This window comes from Nestor notabilis, unplaced genomic scaffold, assembly GCF_000696875.1.
Source record: "Nestor notabilis isolate BGI_N333 unplaced genomic scaffold, ASM69687v1 scaffold1783, whole genome shotgun sequence".
Lineage (NCBI taxonomy): Eukaryota > Metazoa > Chordata > Aves > Psittaciformes > Psittacidae > Nestor > Nestor notabilis.
In genome coordinates this window covers 88937-107088 of record NW_009920514.1, presented here as the reverse complement: position 1 = coordinate 107088, position 18152 = coordinate 88937, and the positions used below count along the sequence as shown (strand labels likewise).

General features: G+C 36.0%; 1 protein-coding gene across 1 annotated transcript in view; it reads right to left on the bottom strand.

The window, feature by feature from the left end:
• SIPA1L2 (signal-induced proliferation-associated 1 like 2) overlaps positions 1-18152 on the bottom strand; it is an 83632-nt gene that overhangs the window by 34004 nt on the left and 31476 nt on the right. The window contains exons 8-9 of the mRNA XM_010010699.1: positions 15182-15456; positions 2196-2453 (exon numbers count right to left, since the gene is read on the bottom strand). Of these exons, the coding sequence (XP_010009001.1) occupies positions 2196-2453; positions 15182-15456 (533 nt within the window). The remainder of the gene's footprint in view (positions 1-2195; positions 2454-15181; positions 15457-18152) is intronic.

Here is an 18152-nt window from a genome sequence, read left to right as displayed (position 1 = left end):
AGGAGAACCACAGAAATTCAGCCAGTGAATGCCTCTCACAGTTCCTTTACAGATGAGTTGCAGCTGGAATGGATTCCAGACTCCAGGTGAAAAAATGGACTCGCCTACAAATGTGACACAAAGACTAAAGTACACCAAGACACCAAGAAGAGTGAGTCTGACTGAAGCTTTACAGGGACTCGCTATGAGTAGCTGTCACAGAATTAGGCATTTTGTAAAAACAGGAGTAGAGCTCAAGGATATCCTTGTATTTCTTGGAGATTAATTAGAGGAAACTCCTGGATCAACACAAAAACATTTGGATTGCCTTCTCAAAGCTCTTAACCCTCCTCAGGAGATGTACTAGGAGCACAGGTGTTCTACTTGCAGTTTTTAATTTCACTCCAGGGACTAGGCACCTGACTGTTACATGTCACAGTAGTTAAACTGTTGCTGCTTAAGTCTTTTACTATATCTAGCCCACATTTTTGTTGCTTCTTTCTCTTCTTATTTCTAAAACCAACCATTTTATCACTGACTTCACTGTTAGCTCATTTTCAGATCAGTTGCTATACCTTCCCTTTTTTATCAACCTGCTTCTCCCTGCCTGCATGCTTCAATTTGTCTAAATTTATTGGGTCTCTGACCCTCTAAAATCTCTTCATCATTTTCCTAGCCTGAGTATAAACTTTTATCCTTTCAAGACTACTTATTAAGTACTGATCAACCTTACCTCAGATTCTTTTTTAAGCCAATCTCTCTGCCAAGCCATCAACTATGCTTCTTCCCACGTAGAAAGACCTTGACAATTAGGTACCTTTCTTTTCATGTTTCAAGACCCACATGTCACCATTTTCCTCTCTTTTCATTATTTATACTCTGTACCACATTTTCCCCAGAACAGCACTCCTGCATTACACTTGTTCTGTTTAAGTGATACAGATATTTCTGTGTGACAAAAGATAGCCTCTATCTTAGCATTTTTTCACATGCTCCGCTGAGCATTGTGAGAAATGCAGCTTATGTTTATGAAGATTTTTGGAAATGAGTATTATGTTGGAAAGCTTATCCCAGATGTTACTGAGAATTTTAGTAACAAGACATTTGGAAAAACTTAACTCCTATAATGGTATATATATGCTTACAGAAATGCACCTCTCCTTTTTCAGGGGGTGAAGAGGTGGGTAGAGGAGGAGGAGGAGAATACAAATGATCAAATGGTCATAACTGGGAGTCCTCATTCCCCAGACCACGATATACATGTATTTTCAAGTATATACTACTATTACCTCTGTATATTTCAAACAGTGTAAAAAGTCACTAATTCTTTGCTACTGAATAAGATAGTGTAACAATAGTGGTATTTTATGAAATCATCTGTATTTTTTTGAAGCTATTTAAGATTACTGTTTTACAGTTTCATATCAATTAGATATGTTCAACATGGAGGATTTTTTTTCCTTGGAAATTAGAACTACATCACACCATTGAAAAAGGGCATAAGCAAAAATAATTGCACACAATAAAGGACAGAGAGTTCTGCTCAAGACACATGGTTTTACTAAATAATCTAAATAATTCAAAGGTCAAATGTATTTACAAATTTTAAGCTTTAAAAATAAATTTTTATCTTATGAAAAATCATCATTTAATTAGAACAGACCTAACATTTAAGGATACCATCCCATCATCTAAAGAGGTGTTACATATTCAAATCACAAGCTCTGCTTTGTTTAATTAAAAGCAAAGCAAAGCATAAGGACTGGTAATGAGTTACGGAACCCTTTGAAACTATGCCAATAGCTTGGTAACGAGATTAAAGAATTAATTTTTAAAGGAATAAGTTAATTTTATTTACACTCATTATTTGTTTAAATAGGCTGCCAAAAGATGGGGGACAGGACATTGTTTAGATCAAAAAGTAACAAGGTAGTTTCCCACTTCATTGACCTGAGTCTAAAGCAAAAGCTCAGATGTCCTCAGCAGTAGGATCCTTACTACAGTCTACTTCCATCACAAACAACTAAAGTCACTTGTTTCAAGTAGACAAACTGGGCTCAGTGAATGCTCTTCAATAAACCCTCAGAATTAAAATTACTGTAAAACCTCAACAAAATAAGGTTTAAAAAATAAGCATACTAAAGTTCTAGAAAGGAAAGATATCTAAAGTAAGGAACATTAGGAAAATGACAGGCATTAAACAGAGAGTATATTACCTTGCACCATCTGGCAGTTTTCTATCAAAGGAAGTGCTGCGAGGAATGGCTGTCTGAGCCTGCTGGAGAAGCTGCTGGCACTGCAGTCTGTCAGATGTTCCTAGGATTGGAGAGGCACGAGAGAGAGGCTGCCCAGCGGGAGTCGGCACCCGATGCCAAGTGGTATTCCTTCTGAAAGGGGTTTTATACTCACATGGGGTGCCTTCACTGTCAAGTTTGTATTCCACCATGGGTATACGACAGAGTTCTGAACAACCCCTGTGGGACAAACAAAAACACTGATCAGTCTCACTGGAGGGAACAGAAAAAGAAATCTTGAATTCTACAGTCATAAGCATATGCATATTTTTCTTTCAGGTGCCCAAAGGTGTTCATGTACCCTTGTACAATCTTTTGAACGCTTCAAAACTATCACGCCAACTGGGTAGGAAGCATTTAAAAATAAATGATTTGATGTCATATGCTCAAAGGTTTTTGAACTCTCTCCTTGCTCTTCAAGAAGGAGAAAATACCAAGTTCTTATAAATCACTCTGCAGCTTGAATTTTACATAATAAAAAATAGTAGAAACAAAGCATTCAGAAGTCAGAAAAGAATAAGTTCTTCTAGAACAGCTTTAGTTTGTTTAAATTTCATAAATACATTTGTTGCTTTGCATCCAATTAAATGTTTCTCAGTGGGATTGAGAACTTTTCTTTAGACTCACACCTTGTCCCCACCAAATGACAGAGCATATACACTGCAGTGCAAATGATTAAGTGGCACCTAAATATTTTTCTATTTGTTTTCAAAGCGTACTTTTTAAGTTCTCTTCCTAAGGGTGTCTATGCCTAGAAGAGAAATGGGGAAGAGGAAGTAAGAGACAGCTCATAAACAGTCTAACTTACAACCTCTGCTTCAAGATTACGGTATGGTTAAATACTAACAGGATTCCCAGAAAGTATAAATTCAGGTAAAAGTAGTGCCTGTGTTACCCAAACGATCAGTTTGTCTGTCGGATATTTGTGGTAGACTCAGGCTGGACTTGAATTAAGGGTTACTGCTTCAGAAATTAGCTAATAGAAGCTTCGCACCCATGTTAAGCCAGCAGTGATTATCACTGCAGATATATTCTCGCATACTGTCTCCATTATTTGTTTAATAGGTCATGCATACTAAACTAACAACTATAAAGAAAACACCCTAAATAATTCTAATGTGATGAATTAAGTTTAAGTAAGAAATAGTGAAGCTTTGCTTCTCTGTCTCAACTCTAATTCTGCTCTACCCATTGAGCAGTCTTGACTGAGATTTTTTTTTGTTGAAAACTCAACAGTCACCATTTCCAACTAAATTAAAATCATCTAAAGAAAGTGTAAGAGAGTGCATATAAAGTGTTTACAGCCTTCATCCTGAAAATGTTTTGGCACAAATGGCTTATCACAAATGTACAGTTCAAATAAAGTGCATAAAATCTCATACATCAAATTATTGTGCCCTAAAGTTTCTGAACCAAGCCCCAAAAAGAACATTTTGATTGTCAGTGTTCTGGTTTGCAAATAAAAATAAAAAAAGACAACCCAACAACAACAAAAAAAAAACCTGAAAAACAAAACAAACAACAAAAAAACCAAACCCAGACAAAACCCTAACTACGTTATTCAAAGTTGTTGAAGAAAAGATGTGTGCAATTGCAGCAGTTACATTCTAGGTACTCTGTATATCCCCAGTCTGATCAAGCCAAATGCTTTAGGCTGATGAATTCTGTGATACTAAATAGGCAAACTGTTTATCCTGTAGCATTATCTCTTAGTCCCCGTTGGCACTCAAACATATGAAAAAAGTGAACAAGAACTATAAACCACAGAGGATAAAGCATTGAGAGTGGAGATTAGTAGCCAATGCAGGGTAGAAGATACTGTGGTGAAGACAAGCTGAAGAGGGGTCAATAGGATGCTCCAAAACACAAGACTGAATTCTTGTTTTTTCAAGGTTATTCTTTGATCAGAAACATAAGTATTAAACACATCAGCAAAATGTGACCTGTATAAACTCTGCTGACAAGACATAGCTGGACATGCTGGAAAAAACAGAGAATTTCACAATAATGATTTTCTGGGTTTAGCTTCCCTATGGAGGTAACACAGCCCCAGCAGTCCCCTCCAACAGACAAGGAAATGAAAATGCCACAGTTATTCAGACCACCACTTCAAACTAACTCAGACCATGTATCTATTTTCTAAAATTATTTCACACTTCCGAAGAGCATGAAACACATGTTGGGCTCTTAGAATCACCAACACGATGCAAAGGCAGTTAAGCAAATTGCAGAGACTTGTGCAACCATTTAATACGGCTGAACCATACACAGAATACATTTCTCCAGTGTAATATTCAACTGCTTATACCCCTAGACTGTTCTCTCCATACACTTCCCTCCCTTGTTCACTGCCTGTAACAAATAAGACCAAGGTGTATGAGGCAAAAGCCTCCAGCAACGCAACCTTGATTCTTTTCCAGAGCTGGTCCATGTTATGGGAATGCAGACAATTCTTAAAGGAAAAACTAACCTACAGTTGACTATTCAATTAAAGGCTTTCATAAAGCTTTATATACAAAACAGACAGAACAAAGAATGACAGATGACATAGCAAGGTTTGTATCTGTTTAGTGCAATACATAATTTTTCATGTGGCCATATAGACACAGTCTGTCATTATTTGACTAGGAAGTTGAACAAGTATGGAGGCTGCAATTTCAATCATCCTTTTGCTGATTTCCTAGTATCGTTTCGTTCCCTTCATTCCTATAGACCTTATGTGTTAGAAACAAACCACCCCCTCCCCAACTTTTATTATTAAGATATTGTTTTCACAGTTTGTTTTGGCAATTGAGAAAGCCATAGTGTGTAATTGTCATTTTATCAGATAGATTAGATACCCGCTTCAAATACTGTAGGGTGCTGTAAAAATAGCCATGGGTTTTGAAGGCAAAGGGGAAGGTCATTAGTATTTAGTTTGACTCAGCTTGCTAACTGAGTAACTAAAGCGTGCTATAAAAATAGCAAACAACAATCTTTCCCACAAAAAATAAGAACTCAAAATTTTGTAACATGCTGTGTCTGTTTCCATTATGAAAATGTATTCCTCCGGTAAATGAAAAAATTATTCAGGACACTGTTTCTGTAAAAAAGGCTTAAAAACAACCCCATTTCAAATCACTATAAAAATCTAACAATGTTACTTTAAATTCAAAATGGACCCTCAACATGACTGTTGTAACTGGCCCCCCAAAAATTTCACAGTCAAAATTGAAATACTTTCTATGGCTTCCTTTGGCACATTTTAATTTTAATTCAAAAATTCCAAACTGATCAGTTCGGCATTTATATGAAAATTTATGCTTCATTACTTCACAAGCACTGTCTAAAGAACAAATACTGCAGTATACTGAAATGTGTAAAGTCATAATTGCAGCTACCTCCTATATCAGAAACAAAGAATCAATTACTTCATGCTTGCAATCCAATATGAATCCATACCCTCTGCCATGGATCAAACTGCAAGTTATCTTGCATAAAAAAGTCCCAAAATTACATGCAACTTACTATATAAATATTTAAACTTGACCATTAACTAACTTTTATTTATAATATTGTTACTTATTCCACTGGATGAAGAATATACATTGGCCCTGGTATTGAATGATCGCTTTTAATTCACTTTTTAATATTAATTTTGTTAAAAATTCACTTTAAAAGAATATGTAAAGACAAATCTATATTTTATGGTCTGAAAAAGATATATAAGTTTATGTTAAACAAGTATTGGATATCAAACATCTTTCCCAGTTACAGCTAATATAACAGTTTGAAAAATAGACTTATGTTATTTATCAAGCAAGAGTGACCAAGCTTTAGCCACACATTAGAAATGATGGCACTTCCTGTCCTTCACACTATAGTTTGGTATTAATTAAATCAAACCTTCAACATAAAGCACAGACTTCTACTAATATCTCTGATTCAAGAGCCATATTATCCTATTAAAAATTTGGTTAATAAAACCTACTCTGCAATTACACACAGCATGACTCTATGATACAGCAGGTCACGACTGCATATTAAATTTAAGAGTCCACTATAAAAATCTGCAGTATTCAAATGTTACTGCAAGGAGCATTATATTCGGAAACAATTATCAAGCAATCCATTAAACTTTTCAAGCTGTGTTAACCAAACCTTTCAATATTAATTAAATATTCCATATAAAGGTTCTGTAGAAGGCTCTCTGAAGGGCCTACCTTAGGCAAGAATGCTAGGTAAAAAAGGTAAATACTCATCTCCATGGAAAAGTTAGATGCTTCCATATACTATGATCAGCAGTTTGCCACCTCGAATACTACACAAAAGCCACCTTCTCTGTTATATCTTACCACTATCAGATACTGGGTATGACTTTGGTATTTGGACCTAACTATCTACAGATTTCATGCATCATGAACAATTTGTTAGAGTAATAATAAAACTACAATAACTGGTTACAATTAAACTTTAGTTCAATATATCACAGCTCTGAACCACTAAGGGTTCAGAAGGAATAGATGTAGGGATAGAAGAGTAATCACTGGTGTTCACCAGTTGAATTACATTAAGAAATTTTCTCTTACTGTCAACATTTCAATTTAAAACATTTAATATTGCTCAATGAAGAGTCTTTTTCTAGCAGTACAATAAGTAATTGTATTCTTCTAACTCAAACTTTGCGTTTGAAAGTAATCACTTCTATTACAGTGCATGCTTGTTCTTACCCTACAGCAGTTCCCACAAAGTGTCACAATGAGACTGAGAACTCATCGTGCAATCTATTAAATCCACATAATAAAACAATGATTAATAATCACATAATTGTAGGGAACTGAAAGTAAGAATTTAGTAGCTTAGTTTTGCTTAGATTCACTCAGTAGTGTAAATAAGACATACAGGTATTTTCCCTTCTTTGACATTCTTAAGTGTTTCCTGGAGGTAACCCCTCGACTCCACTGACTCCCTATATTAACTTCAGCCCAAGATGTTGGATAAAATTCAAATGGCCTAAGAGAACTTTGGTAAAAAAGTCAAGACAAAAATTCAAAGTTCTGACATCTCAGAAACCTATTAACAGTAGCCATACTGCATCAAAAGAGATGTCATTTGAAAAACAGTAAATCAGTTTTACTTTACACTAATTTCATAGCACAACAGACCTATGCAGTTGCTTACGGCAACCTCAGATAAGGCTGTTGCCCACTTTATCGCTCCTGGTGAAGGTGAGTGATAACTCTGGCAATCCCTTCATAGAGCTGAGGAGTTGAAGCTGACAATCATTCCTTTACGAAGATACACTCATTGTCCTTCTGATCTTTGTTACTATCTAGTTTCAAACAGAATCTTTGTATTGGTGAGCTGACAAACAATTTAGAGGCCTCCTAAGAGCTTCTACACCTGCACTGTTGTACAAAAAAGACTAGAGAAATACAGACAGGATGTTGGATGAAAAGAGCTAGTCAGGAAATGAGAGGAGAAAAACCCCAAACCAATGAAGGTGCTTGGCTTACTTGTATGATCAGTAAGGCAGTAACAACCCCTGCAGTCTCTGCTGATGTAAACTAGGACACAAGCAGAGCAAGTCACATTTCCAAATCCCCAAGAACAGGAAAACAGCTACATCAAAAGACAACAATTATGGGGAATAAAGGCTTGAGAAGCTATTGGCAAGAAAGAAGAATTACTGGAAAAATAGGAAAGATTTTTTTGACATGAAAGAGAAAAGCCTTCAAAATTCACCATAAAATTTTAATATTAAGAACTGTAAAACCAACGGCAGGGATGTAAAAATTGTATTATGCTCCAACTTAAGAAATGGAAATGGAAGAGTAACAGAGCGGACAACCGAAGCAAGGGGAACAGTGCCAAATGGAGATCTAAGTCTTTGAGCTCTGAAAGTTCTGAATTCAGACTGAATCCTGATTTTGAAGTTGTCTTTAAGATACTGGAGAGACAATTAGGAATAAGACCACACATAAGGAAATACGGGAAAACACAAATGTTTCTTATCAAAGAAACCCAAGTAGAATGTTTCCCAGAAAAGAGAGGTTATGTAGCATCTATCCCTGAAGCTTTTTAATCCCTGACTGGATAAAGCCCTGAATAACCTGGCTTGGCCTCGTAGCTGACTCCATTTTGAGCAGGAAGTTGAACCAGATAATCCCCAGCAGTCCTTTCCAATCTGAATTATCCTATGACACCATGAACCCAAAAATTTCTCAGTGAGGTAAAGATCAAATCACTTGCAATTTCTGAAGAGATGTTGCACAGTCCAACCCTGACATAGCTAAAATGGATCCTAAAGAAGGTTTTATATAATACTAGGTATATACCCCAAGTTACTTACAGTGAAAAGCTGCTGACCCAGAATTGAGTAGGCAATATATTAAGCTTCAAAACAGCCAAAACATGTGCTTCTCTCGATTTTTTTTTCAATCATGTTAAATAATTGTCTCCATAGAGACAACTGGAGCTTTGCCTGGCATTTTTGTTATTTTCTGCTTGACTGTGACAACTATACACATAATAAACTCTAGCAGTTTTAACTAACTCCTGCTTATCAGTTCATTCATAATTAAATGTATGAAAAACTCAAAGACTTCTTACTTGCTTGGATAAGAAATACGATAAGCATCAGAAAATTGTTTTCAACCTTGTACCTTTCTAGCTTATAGCTCTGTCAGACTATTTCTGGATGGAGATGAAATGCTACATACATTGCCTAGGTCTTCCTTTGTTTTGATGGAAATCAAAATAGAAAATACGCTTATGCAATAAAATTCCAGCTTTCCAAGGATTACAGTAACACTGCATAGTAACATATAGTATCACTATAGTAACGTTGTACTTAAAGTCTGACTCTTAATGAATTTAAGAAAGGCATTAAAATGCAAATTACACATACTAGCAAAGGCCAAGTTTACACATCCTTTTCTTTGAATCCTATATTGGGAAGAATAAAGCTCAAAAAGAACTTATAAAAAGTGTCAGAAACCAGTTTTTCATTGACCTTCTATTAGGACTTACACTTACAACAGCCTAGGTTGAAATCTCTGCTTCTAACCAGAGTTCTGACAGAGTTCATTTTTGCCAAGGATCTCCAACAGTCTAAATCATACTGTGTGTCTCCTTCCCTGAACTGAATGATAAATATAGTAACTCTGACAGTAAATGAAAGTTAAACATTTCCTACCATTTCATTTTTTGTTGGATACTGAGGATTAACTTTTCCAAGTGATATGGCTTTCAGTTAATATCATTATATTTTCTCAGTGATAGTTCTTTTGAAAAAAAAACCCCCAAAACATTTAAAATCATCATAATCTAGAGGTTTTAGATATTTTCTGAATGATAATTAAAAGCTTTGGTACATCCAAATTCTACTTTTACAACCAAAAGTTCAGGTTCAGGTTTTTGTGCTTTAACTCGCCTCGAGTGTTGTTAGTCTGGCAGCATCCTACCAGCAGTTCTAGACCTGACTTCTTTCTAGCTCAGACAGCTTGATTAAAAAAAAATAAATAAAATTAATAATCTGAAGGGCCTTATGAACCATCCCCTAAGCTTATAGCAAACACCCTTGGGAGAAGATTTGAACTCCTCCACAAAGTAAACCCTTCTATTTCCTGCAAATATTTTTCATATCATTCTCTACTCTGCTGGTAATCTGTTACTTTAAAAAAGCCCTAGAAACACACTTGTCTAATAAGATCACAATTATTTAAGAGGAACAAGCATCAGGACTGGAAAATACAGAAAGTCATTATCCCAGTTTTATTTGTAAGAAAGAGTTTGCAAAGTTTAAGAGAATAAAACAACCTCAAAAGACATGGAGGAGTACTTAATAACAGCCCACAGGCAGTTTCAGTCATAGTTACTAAAATACTTCCATTTTCAAAATTACCTACAACAGCAGTAAAAACTCTGTTACTTGTTCAGACCAACAGGTGGAAACTACCGCTGCTACATATCTTGAGCTTCTTGTTTCTCACCCATCACTGGAAATTTTGCCTAAAGTTTTGTTTGTTTGATAAACTTTCTGTTTCTTAAGCAGTTTCTTTTTATCTATAATGGTAGTTGAACTACAACAGAAACATAAGTTTCAATGTAGTAAGATTGTAGCAGAATCTACTGTTTAAAATGTATTTAGAAGTACTTGAATTCCTCGACTGGATTTGACTGAATAAGGATACAGTGCCCCTGAGCATTACTATGACACCACAAGTAGCTAAATTAGAATGTATGCTATCATTCTCCTGTTAAAATCTGTATAATTCTAGCTGCTGCACTGTGGTACTAGGTCATACAACAACAGGACAAATCAGCAGTTCTGAAGGGAAAGACATAGCATAGAAACAAATAAGACACAAGGATACTTACTCAGATCTGAATACAGTGACCAGCATGTGTTTTCTAATACTGCTGTGTAATTCGAAGAATTTACGTTTTAAATAGTAATTTCTTCTTTCTATCTAAATATCAGTCTGGTGCCATGCAAATAATTATGACTTCTCAATTTGTGCATGATTATTTAATTGCTGGAGCAAACTGAAAACAGCAGGAGCTTTGTCTCCGGTTCATTAATTTTACAGGATAGTAAATGAAAGGCCTTATTCCATGATTGCTTTTGCATATACTGCTATCAAGACTATAGGTAGAAGGACTTACATTAAGTAATGGAATGCATTTATTGAGCAAAATTTTCCCCAGTAATTTCTTAATCACTCTAACACTCCTTTGTAAGCACCTTCAACATTCAAATAATTTATTTTCATGCTGAAATAAATTAATACAAGACTGTTCACAGAAAAAATAAATCATTGTTAATAGTTCATTGCTAATATTCTCAGTGTATGCATGCTTGTAACTTTGTTGGTTTGCTTTTAAAATATAAAAGGCTGATAGACTGAGGATGATTTGTGGCTGAGCTGACAGAAAAAAAAAATCAAGTTAAGAACTTGATTAAAGATCTTCACTTCAGCTGATATTTTTCCAAGGGACTGGGACTACTTTGGAAACACCCTTGCACACTTGAAACTAATTTTCATTTGAAGGGTATAATTCCCAAGACACTCCATGGCACTCATGTCCAATCCATGCAAACTCACTTCTGAATTTGATCCCAGCAAGTAACCAGTGCTAATAAGCAACCTGAAGAGAAAGTTCTTGTTGCCTTGTATTCCTAAAATCCAGAGACAGAGCTAAGCAGAACTCTTTCAAGCAGTGGAGATCCGCTGATTATCTCAGTAAATGAAAGATGGGCATTAATAAAGTGATATATGGTGACTTTTCAAGAAGTGGTGAATGCTTCATCCCTGGCAGTGTTCAAGGCCAGGTTGGAGAGGGCCTGGGGCAACATGGTCTAGTGTGAGGTGTCCCTGCCCACGGCAGGGGAGTTGGAACTAGGTTATCTTAAGGTCCTTTCCAACCCAAACCATTCTATGATTCTATGAATGTTTTGGGGTTGTTTTTGGGTTTTTTGTGTTTGGGGTTTTTTTGGTTTTTTTTTTGTTTGGTTTTTTTTTTGTTTTGTTGGGGGTTTTTTTTGTGGGTTTTTTTTTTTTTTATTGCTAAAATTATGTTTATATTCTTGTAAAGGTATGTCAATTTTTGATGCAAATGATTCTTGTAGAAACGAAGATGAATATATTTTTGTATCTATTCACTGTGGAAAAAAACTTAGTGGCTGAACTTGAAATCCCAGCTTATGGCACTTAAAGTAAAAATTTTTATAAACTATCAATATCTCCCATGAGAAATAAGGCTGAAATACAGGGGAGAAAATCCCACCCCAACTGCCAGAAGATCATATACTCTATAGGATGAGTACTACGTTCAAGGTGCTTATTTCAATCTCCAAACCTACTGTTCTACAAATGTCAGATAGACTGAAGTATCATTTCTTAGGAGAAAATCTCTAAAACCAGCTGTGAATGAAAGCAATAATTACTGGAGCATACATGCAAAGCTTTCTCCTGCTTTTGAACCATCTTTCTTCTAGACACGTTCAGTGTGTAGATCAAGGATTGATGGATGCCCAACTTTGAAGAGAATATCTGTATGTTTTGAGTGTTATTTGATAATTATTAGAGCTACTTGACAGTAAAGAAGTTCTCTCATGATGAGCTAGCACACCCATTTTAACTGCTTCTCACAGATATGTGTTGGACATCACCCAGAGAATTCAGCCTATCCTATGTAGCTGTGTGTGGATTCCCCAAAGATAGTGGCATTTCCTGTCAAATGAAGATGAAATGGATTTTGGTTCTCCAGATACTCCTGTTTTACATCCAAAACTACTGCCTATATTTTCCTGGGTAAACCTGACACCAGAGTACAAGAAAGACATGAATATACTGGAGTATACTGAGCTACAAAGATGATAAGGGATCAGAGCATCTCAAACACCAGGACAGGCTGAGAGTGCTGGAATTGTTCAGCCTGGGAAAGAGAAGGCTCAGGAGGGATCTTATCAATGTGTATAAATACCCAATGGGTGATGGGCAGAAAAAGATGACAGGGTAAGACTTTCCAGAGTTGTATCCAGTGAAGGCCCAGGAGGTAATGTGTGCACACTGAAGTACATGAAATTCCACTTAAGTATAAGCACAAACATTTGTTACTGTAAGGATGATTGAAGACTAGAACCAAAGTTGTGAAGTCTCCATCCTTAGAGATATTCAAAACTCAGTAAAGATGTCCTTGAGAAACACGCTCTAGCTGACCTTCCTTTGAGAAATGGGGTTGGACTCAACAATCTTCAGAGGTCCCTTCCAATCTCAACTATTCTCTGTTTCTATGATTCTGCAAGATAAGACATTGCAGATGGCTAAGACAAACAACTGAGTAGGAGACAGGGAGATGGATTTGCACAAGTTTTAGCTAGTAAGTAGCTGTGATAGATTTATCTCCTTTCTCCAAACCTCTGGTAATTTATGTCTTTCTGCCTTCTCCTCATTCCCTCATTCATTAATACATTTTACAAATAATGTCATAGGTTGTGTTTGTCAACTGAAACTCATAGACTTGTCACATGCTATCTATACTGCTTTCTGTCTGCTTTGTTTAGATTACAAACATTAAGAAAAGGCAATCTCAAAACTCTCTGGATTATCAGATCACTTTTAGGTTGGGCAATCAAAATCACTAATATATTTTGGGACTATAAAGAGGGAAATGAGAAGCTTTCTGTTTCAGTGTGAAGTTGATATTTCTGAGAAAGAGGCATTAATAAAGATTTCTTTTTTATGCTAGAGATGAGACTGAAAACTTACACATAAATGCTTTGGTGTTTTTCCAATTTTAGGATAGAAATATAGACTAAAAAAATCCCCAAAACATTTTCCTTAGTAATTAGTCACATAGATTTAAAAATAAAAAAAAAACAAAACACCCAAACCACAAAAGCAGCTTTTGCAGATTTTTCCCAGTTTGGTGGCACTCAGTTAGAACTCTTCCTACACATAGACTGAGTGCCATGTATCATGCTGATCCAGGATTTCAACATTTTATTTCTAAAAATGTATCAAAGAAGATATAAACAATTCATACAGTATGTATTTTTCCATCAGGATCTATAAAATACACATTTTTACCTTCAGTACAATAGGATCAGCTCATTAGGCTCATATTCTGTAAACAGCTTGGAAATGTATACCAAACAAGTCAGTGAAAATTCATATCCAGAAGCAGATGGTGAGAATAGCAAAGCTAAGCAAGAGAGGCTTAATTGCAAATTCTATCCAACTAAGCAAAACGGTGGTATTCTACATTCACAGGCATTTTCTTCAGAAAAGAACCCAACACATCAACATGCAGGTTGAGGCAGGGGAGAGCACTTCTGTGTCATTCATCAGGCCAATGACTACTTGGAGAATTGCCACCAATTAAACATTATTCGTATACGGCTGGCATCAACTTCATAGTGCTGCATGCTACGTAAAATTTTATGGCTTGTTGTCTTGCCAAAAGCAACACATCAAATGTTTTTTCTGTTAAATTAAAAATCAACAAGAGATCTAAACTTGGCCTTCTACAAGAAGACAAGTAATTCAATCACTCTGGTACAGTTCTCATTTAGAATAAGCCAAATTAACAATGCCTAGAGAAGGTGTATGAGAAATAAAGCCACATTATTAGAAAGTTTTAATTTTTCCCTACTTCTTCTTTACCTCATAATATTCAAAAATGAGAGAAGAGCAAAAAATCTTTGTCACCAAAAAAGGCACATTAATGAAAGGAAATTGCATTTCAACCCTGAAAACAAAGGAACATTCACTATAATAATCTTTATTACAGTCTCTTCCTGAGCGTGTGAGCATTTATTTCATGTTGCAACAAGATTTTTTTGCTTTAACTGATGATTTCATTGATGTAATTCATTATTTAATATTAAATTAGATACCTGCAGAAAGTGAGGAAGACTCTAAAACTTGGTACCATGTATGTCCAGAACTCAGTATTTCACCACTTTTGTTAAAATTTTAATGTAAGAAAAAATAAAACATCTTTTTCAATAGTCAAGAGTCAGGGAAATGCCAAAGACAGACAAGGCACAGTTTTCAGAGAAGGATTTCCAATTTTCAAATCTAGTATTAAAATACAAAATTCTCCTATGGAAGAAGTCACATCAGCTTTCATAACAGCTCAGTCATGATGCAATAAAAATTACGTCTTACTCTTTCAAAGCCATATAAAAATAAATTTCCCATTAAACTTCTTACAGGATCCATTTTATTTTCTATTGCAAGCCAATAGTGGTTTGGGGAAAAAGACTGCTTTAAGAGCCTCAATAATATTATCACTAAACATAAGAGACAATATCCACTTCCTGAGAGCCTCCAATAAAAGAGCCATCATTTAAACAGTACCAGAGAAAAAAAAGACAGACAGATATAAATGTCACATTGAGAACTGTTGCTCATTACCTTCTAGGTGCTCCATCCTCGTGTGGTTGAATAATCACCACTTTTACTGTCACCGATGTACGTAAAAGGTCAATCATTTGTTCATGAGTCAAAGTTGCCACAGCCACTTTACAGATCTCAACCAGGCGGCTCCCTTGTCGTAGGCCTGCCTTCCATGCAAAACCAAAGGGCTCCACATCTGCCACTATCCCTTCAAAGTTCACATGGAATCCAAGTTGGCCCAACCCGTTCCTCCGAAGGGTCATTTCCGTAGTTTCACATCCTCTGGTCACTATCTAAAGAAGTATCAGATTGTTACGCTACTGTTAGAACACTCACCTCTTTGGACACACAAACAGATCTGTTTTCAAACATTGTAAAGGTGTGTATTGCAAAGACATAGATATCTTTAATACACTAATACTAATTATTTAAACACTTGTGGTTGAATTAAGGTTTCTATGTAAAACAAAATGAAAAAAAACATTTCACAAAGCTAAAATTCTTACATCCCCAGAGCAAGCAGCTGGCCCTTGTCAAGTTTCTTCCCCCTTGCCCAACATTCACACAATACCATTTCCATCTTACTGAAAAGTTAACAGCTGCTTTAGTTTCAAAACATAAAACAAGCAAAATGCTGTCCTGTTAGTTACTTCATTCTAGTTGGTGACTGACTGTAGGAGTGCAGGCATTTTTAGTTCAGTATTAAGACGGTATTAAACTTGAGATATAACATGAGCCGAATTGAGTGAAATGCTTTAGTTCTCACAGCTTTTCTTCCTCAAGAAAACAGCACTGAAAATAATTTTGATTTATTTTGCCTTGTAGTCAGATTCCTAACTACCACCATCTCCAGATGTGGACATCACTAAAACGGGGTAAGAGTTTGCATGTCACTGGGAAATTTAGAAACAAAGAAATTACTTTGTATTCAATGAAAAGTAGATCTGCCATTATATGGAATAGCCAACAACCTTCAAATTCAGGCTTTGTTAAGCAGACTTATTTATACGTACTATATAATAAGTCCTCAACAGTTTTGCCTAGTGAAAAATAATCATACAATAGCATGTATGCTGGGATACTGCACCAGACTAAGATTAAATTCTAGTCCAAGCTTCAAAGGTAAGCTTGAGAGTTACCTTTCTGTCAGTGTCACCAAACCAGTATGTATTTTAGATGCATCAGTACAATTGAGAACAAAATCTTAACCACCGTGAAACATCATAAAAAAAATCGTTGTTCATAACGCGTATCATTCACAGATGTCACAGTGTGCTATAAAAATAAAGGGCAAATACCGGCCCTTTAAAGGCGCATACAGACCGAGGGATCTTCCCAAGCTCACACTGCATTAAGAGCAGTTGCACAAAGCACCTTGTTCCACAAAGGTGTTCACGCTGTTCACGGTTGCTTTCAGCATGCATTACAAAGATACACACATTACTCAACTTAGGCATCTGATTTAAGGTGCCTGTTAGGAGGCTAGTGTCCTGTATAGTTGTGTAGGATAGGTCTTTGTAAAAGTTGTTTTATAGCTGGAGGTTATTTTGGAAGAGCAATTCTCCCCTTTCATTGTCTATTTGAGCCACAGTCTGGGCAGCCTAGCTCCCCAGTTCATTGTGTGCTTTCCTAATTCAGGACTGCATGGTGAGGGAGTGGGACTGTGCAGCTAGTGAGATGTTGGTGCTGTGACTGGGTAAAGCTGCCACGAACCACTCCTTTCATTACCCGAGTCAGAGGCAGTTGACAAGTTGCAGTTTCATGGGAGGTTTGAACTGATCTAAGACCCTGCCACCGCTATGCTGTTCCTTGTATCTCATTAGCACTTGGGCAGCTGTGCAGGCAGATCAGAGATAAAATGCAGCTGAAAAACAGAGTGTTTTTTAAAACAGTGCTCCAAAACAGTAGCAGGAAGGGAATGGATGGTACTGCCTTCTTCACTGGCAACTGATCTGAAAGTACGTCTCCATCACTTAAGACATAGCAATATTAAGCTGTAAGATACTTTCATAGCTTCCTTTTACACTTTCTGTTTAGTCACATCTTTTGTCTAAGTCTGCTACAGAGTCAGAGATGAGAGGCCTAACTTCTACTTCCTTCCCAATCCAATGACTGACTGGAGAAACTTTGGAGGATTTGTGTAACTTATACCTGCAACTTGGTCAGTGACTGAAAGTCACATTTTTTGGTACCTTAGTAAATTTTAAAGCACTTTATAAAATATTTCTATACATATATCTGTCACTCAACAGAAAAAATCAGAATTTGCACACACAAGAACAAGATGCCACAAACCCATGAGCAACTAAGTTTGCTGATCTGAGGGAGCTGGCCTATGCCCATGCTTTTAACTTGTAATAAACTCAAGGTAATCTAATACAGTTTAGCCCTCATTCATTAGGGGCTAATCTTCTATGAGCTGTGAAACACTGGAAAAGAACTTGCAAGAATCTGATTATTCTGAGAATCACTGCCTGGCAAATTTAGGCTGCTTAAACTGTAGTGCTTTGACTTCATAAGTCAAATAACCTTTCAGTTATTTCTGAAGATGTAGGCTTCAAAGTTAAAATGTGAATGTTATTCTTGAGGTGTCCAAAACGTACTCTGGAAATTTTATTTACAAAATCATGTTCTGGGTCTTCCTATTTAAAAAAAAAAAAAAAAGCGCAGCTATTTCCTTTGTTGTTATTCAGATCTGAGGTTTTGGTATCTTTTAGAGGCTTTTAATTTTAAACAGAACTTTCTGGTGTGTTTATAACTGTACATACAGTATTGGAGTGATATGGCATGCTGGCAGCACTAAGCTTTAACTCTGTTATTTTTTGCAGCCCTGAGGTTCATCCTCAGTCATGACTAATTTTCAACAAAACTTTCATAATTTATGAACTAGATACATGAAAAATTAAATTTTTCCCTACACTTCTGTTGCAAGTTTCTAAAATATATACAATATTTAGTCATGCAGGAAAAAGAATATGCTATGACAAGA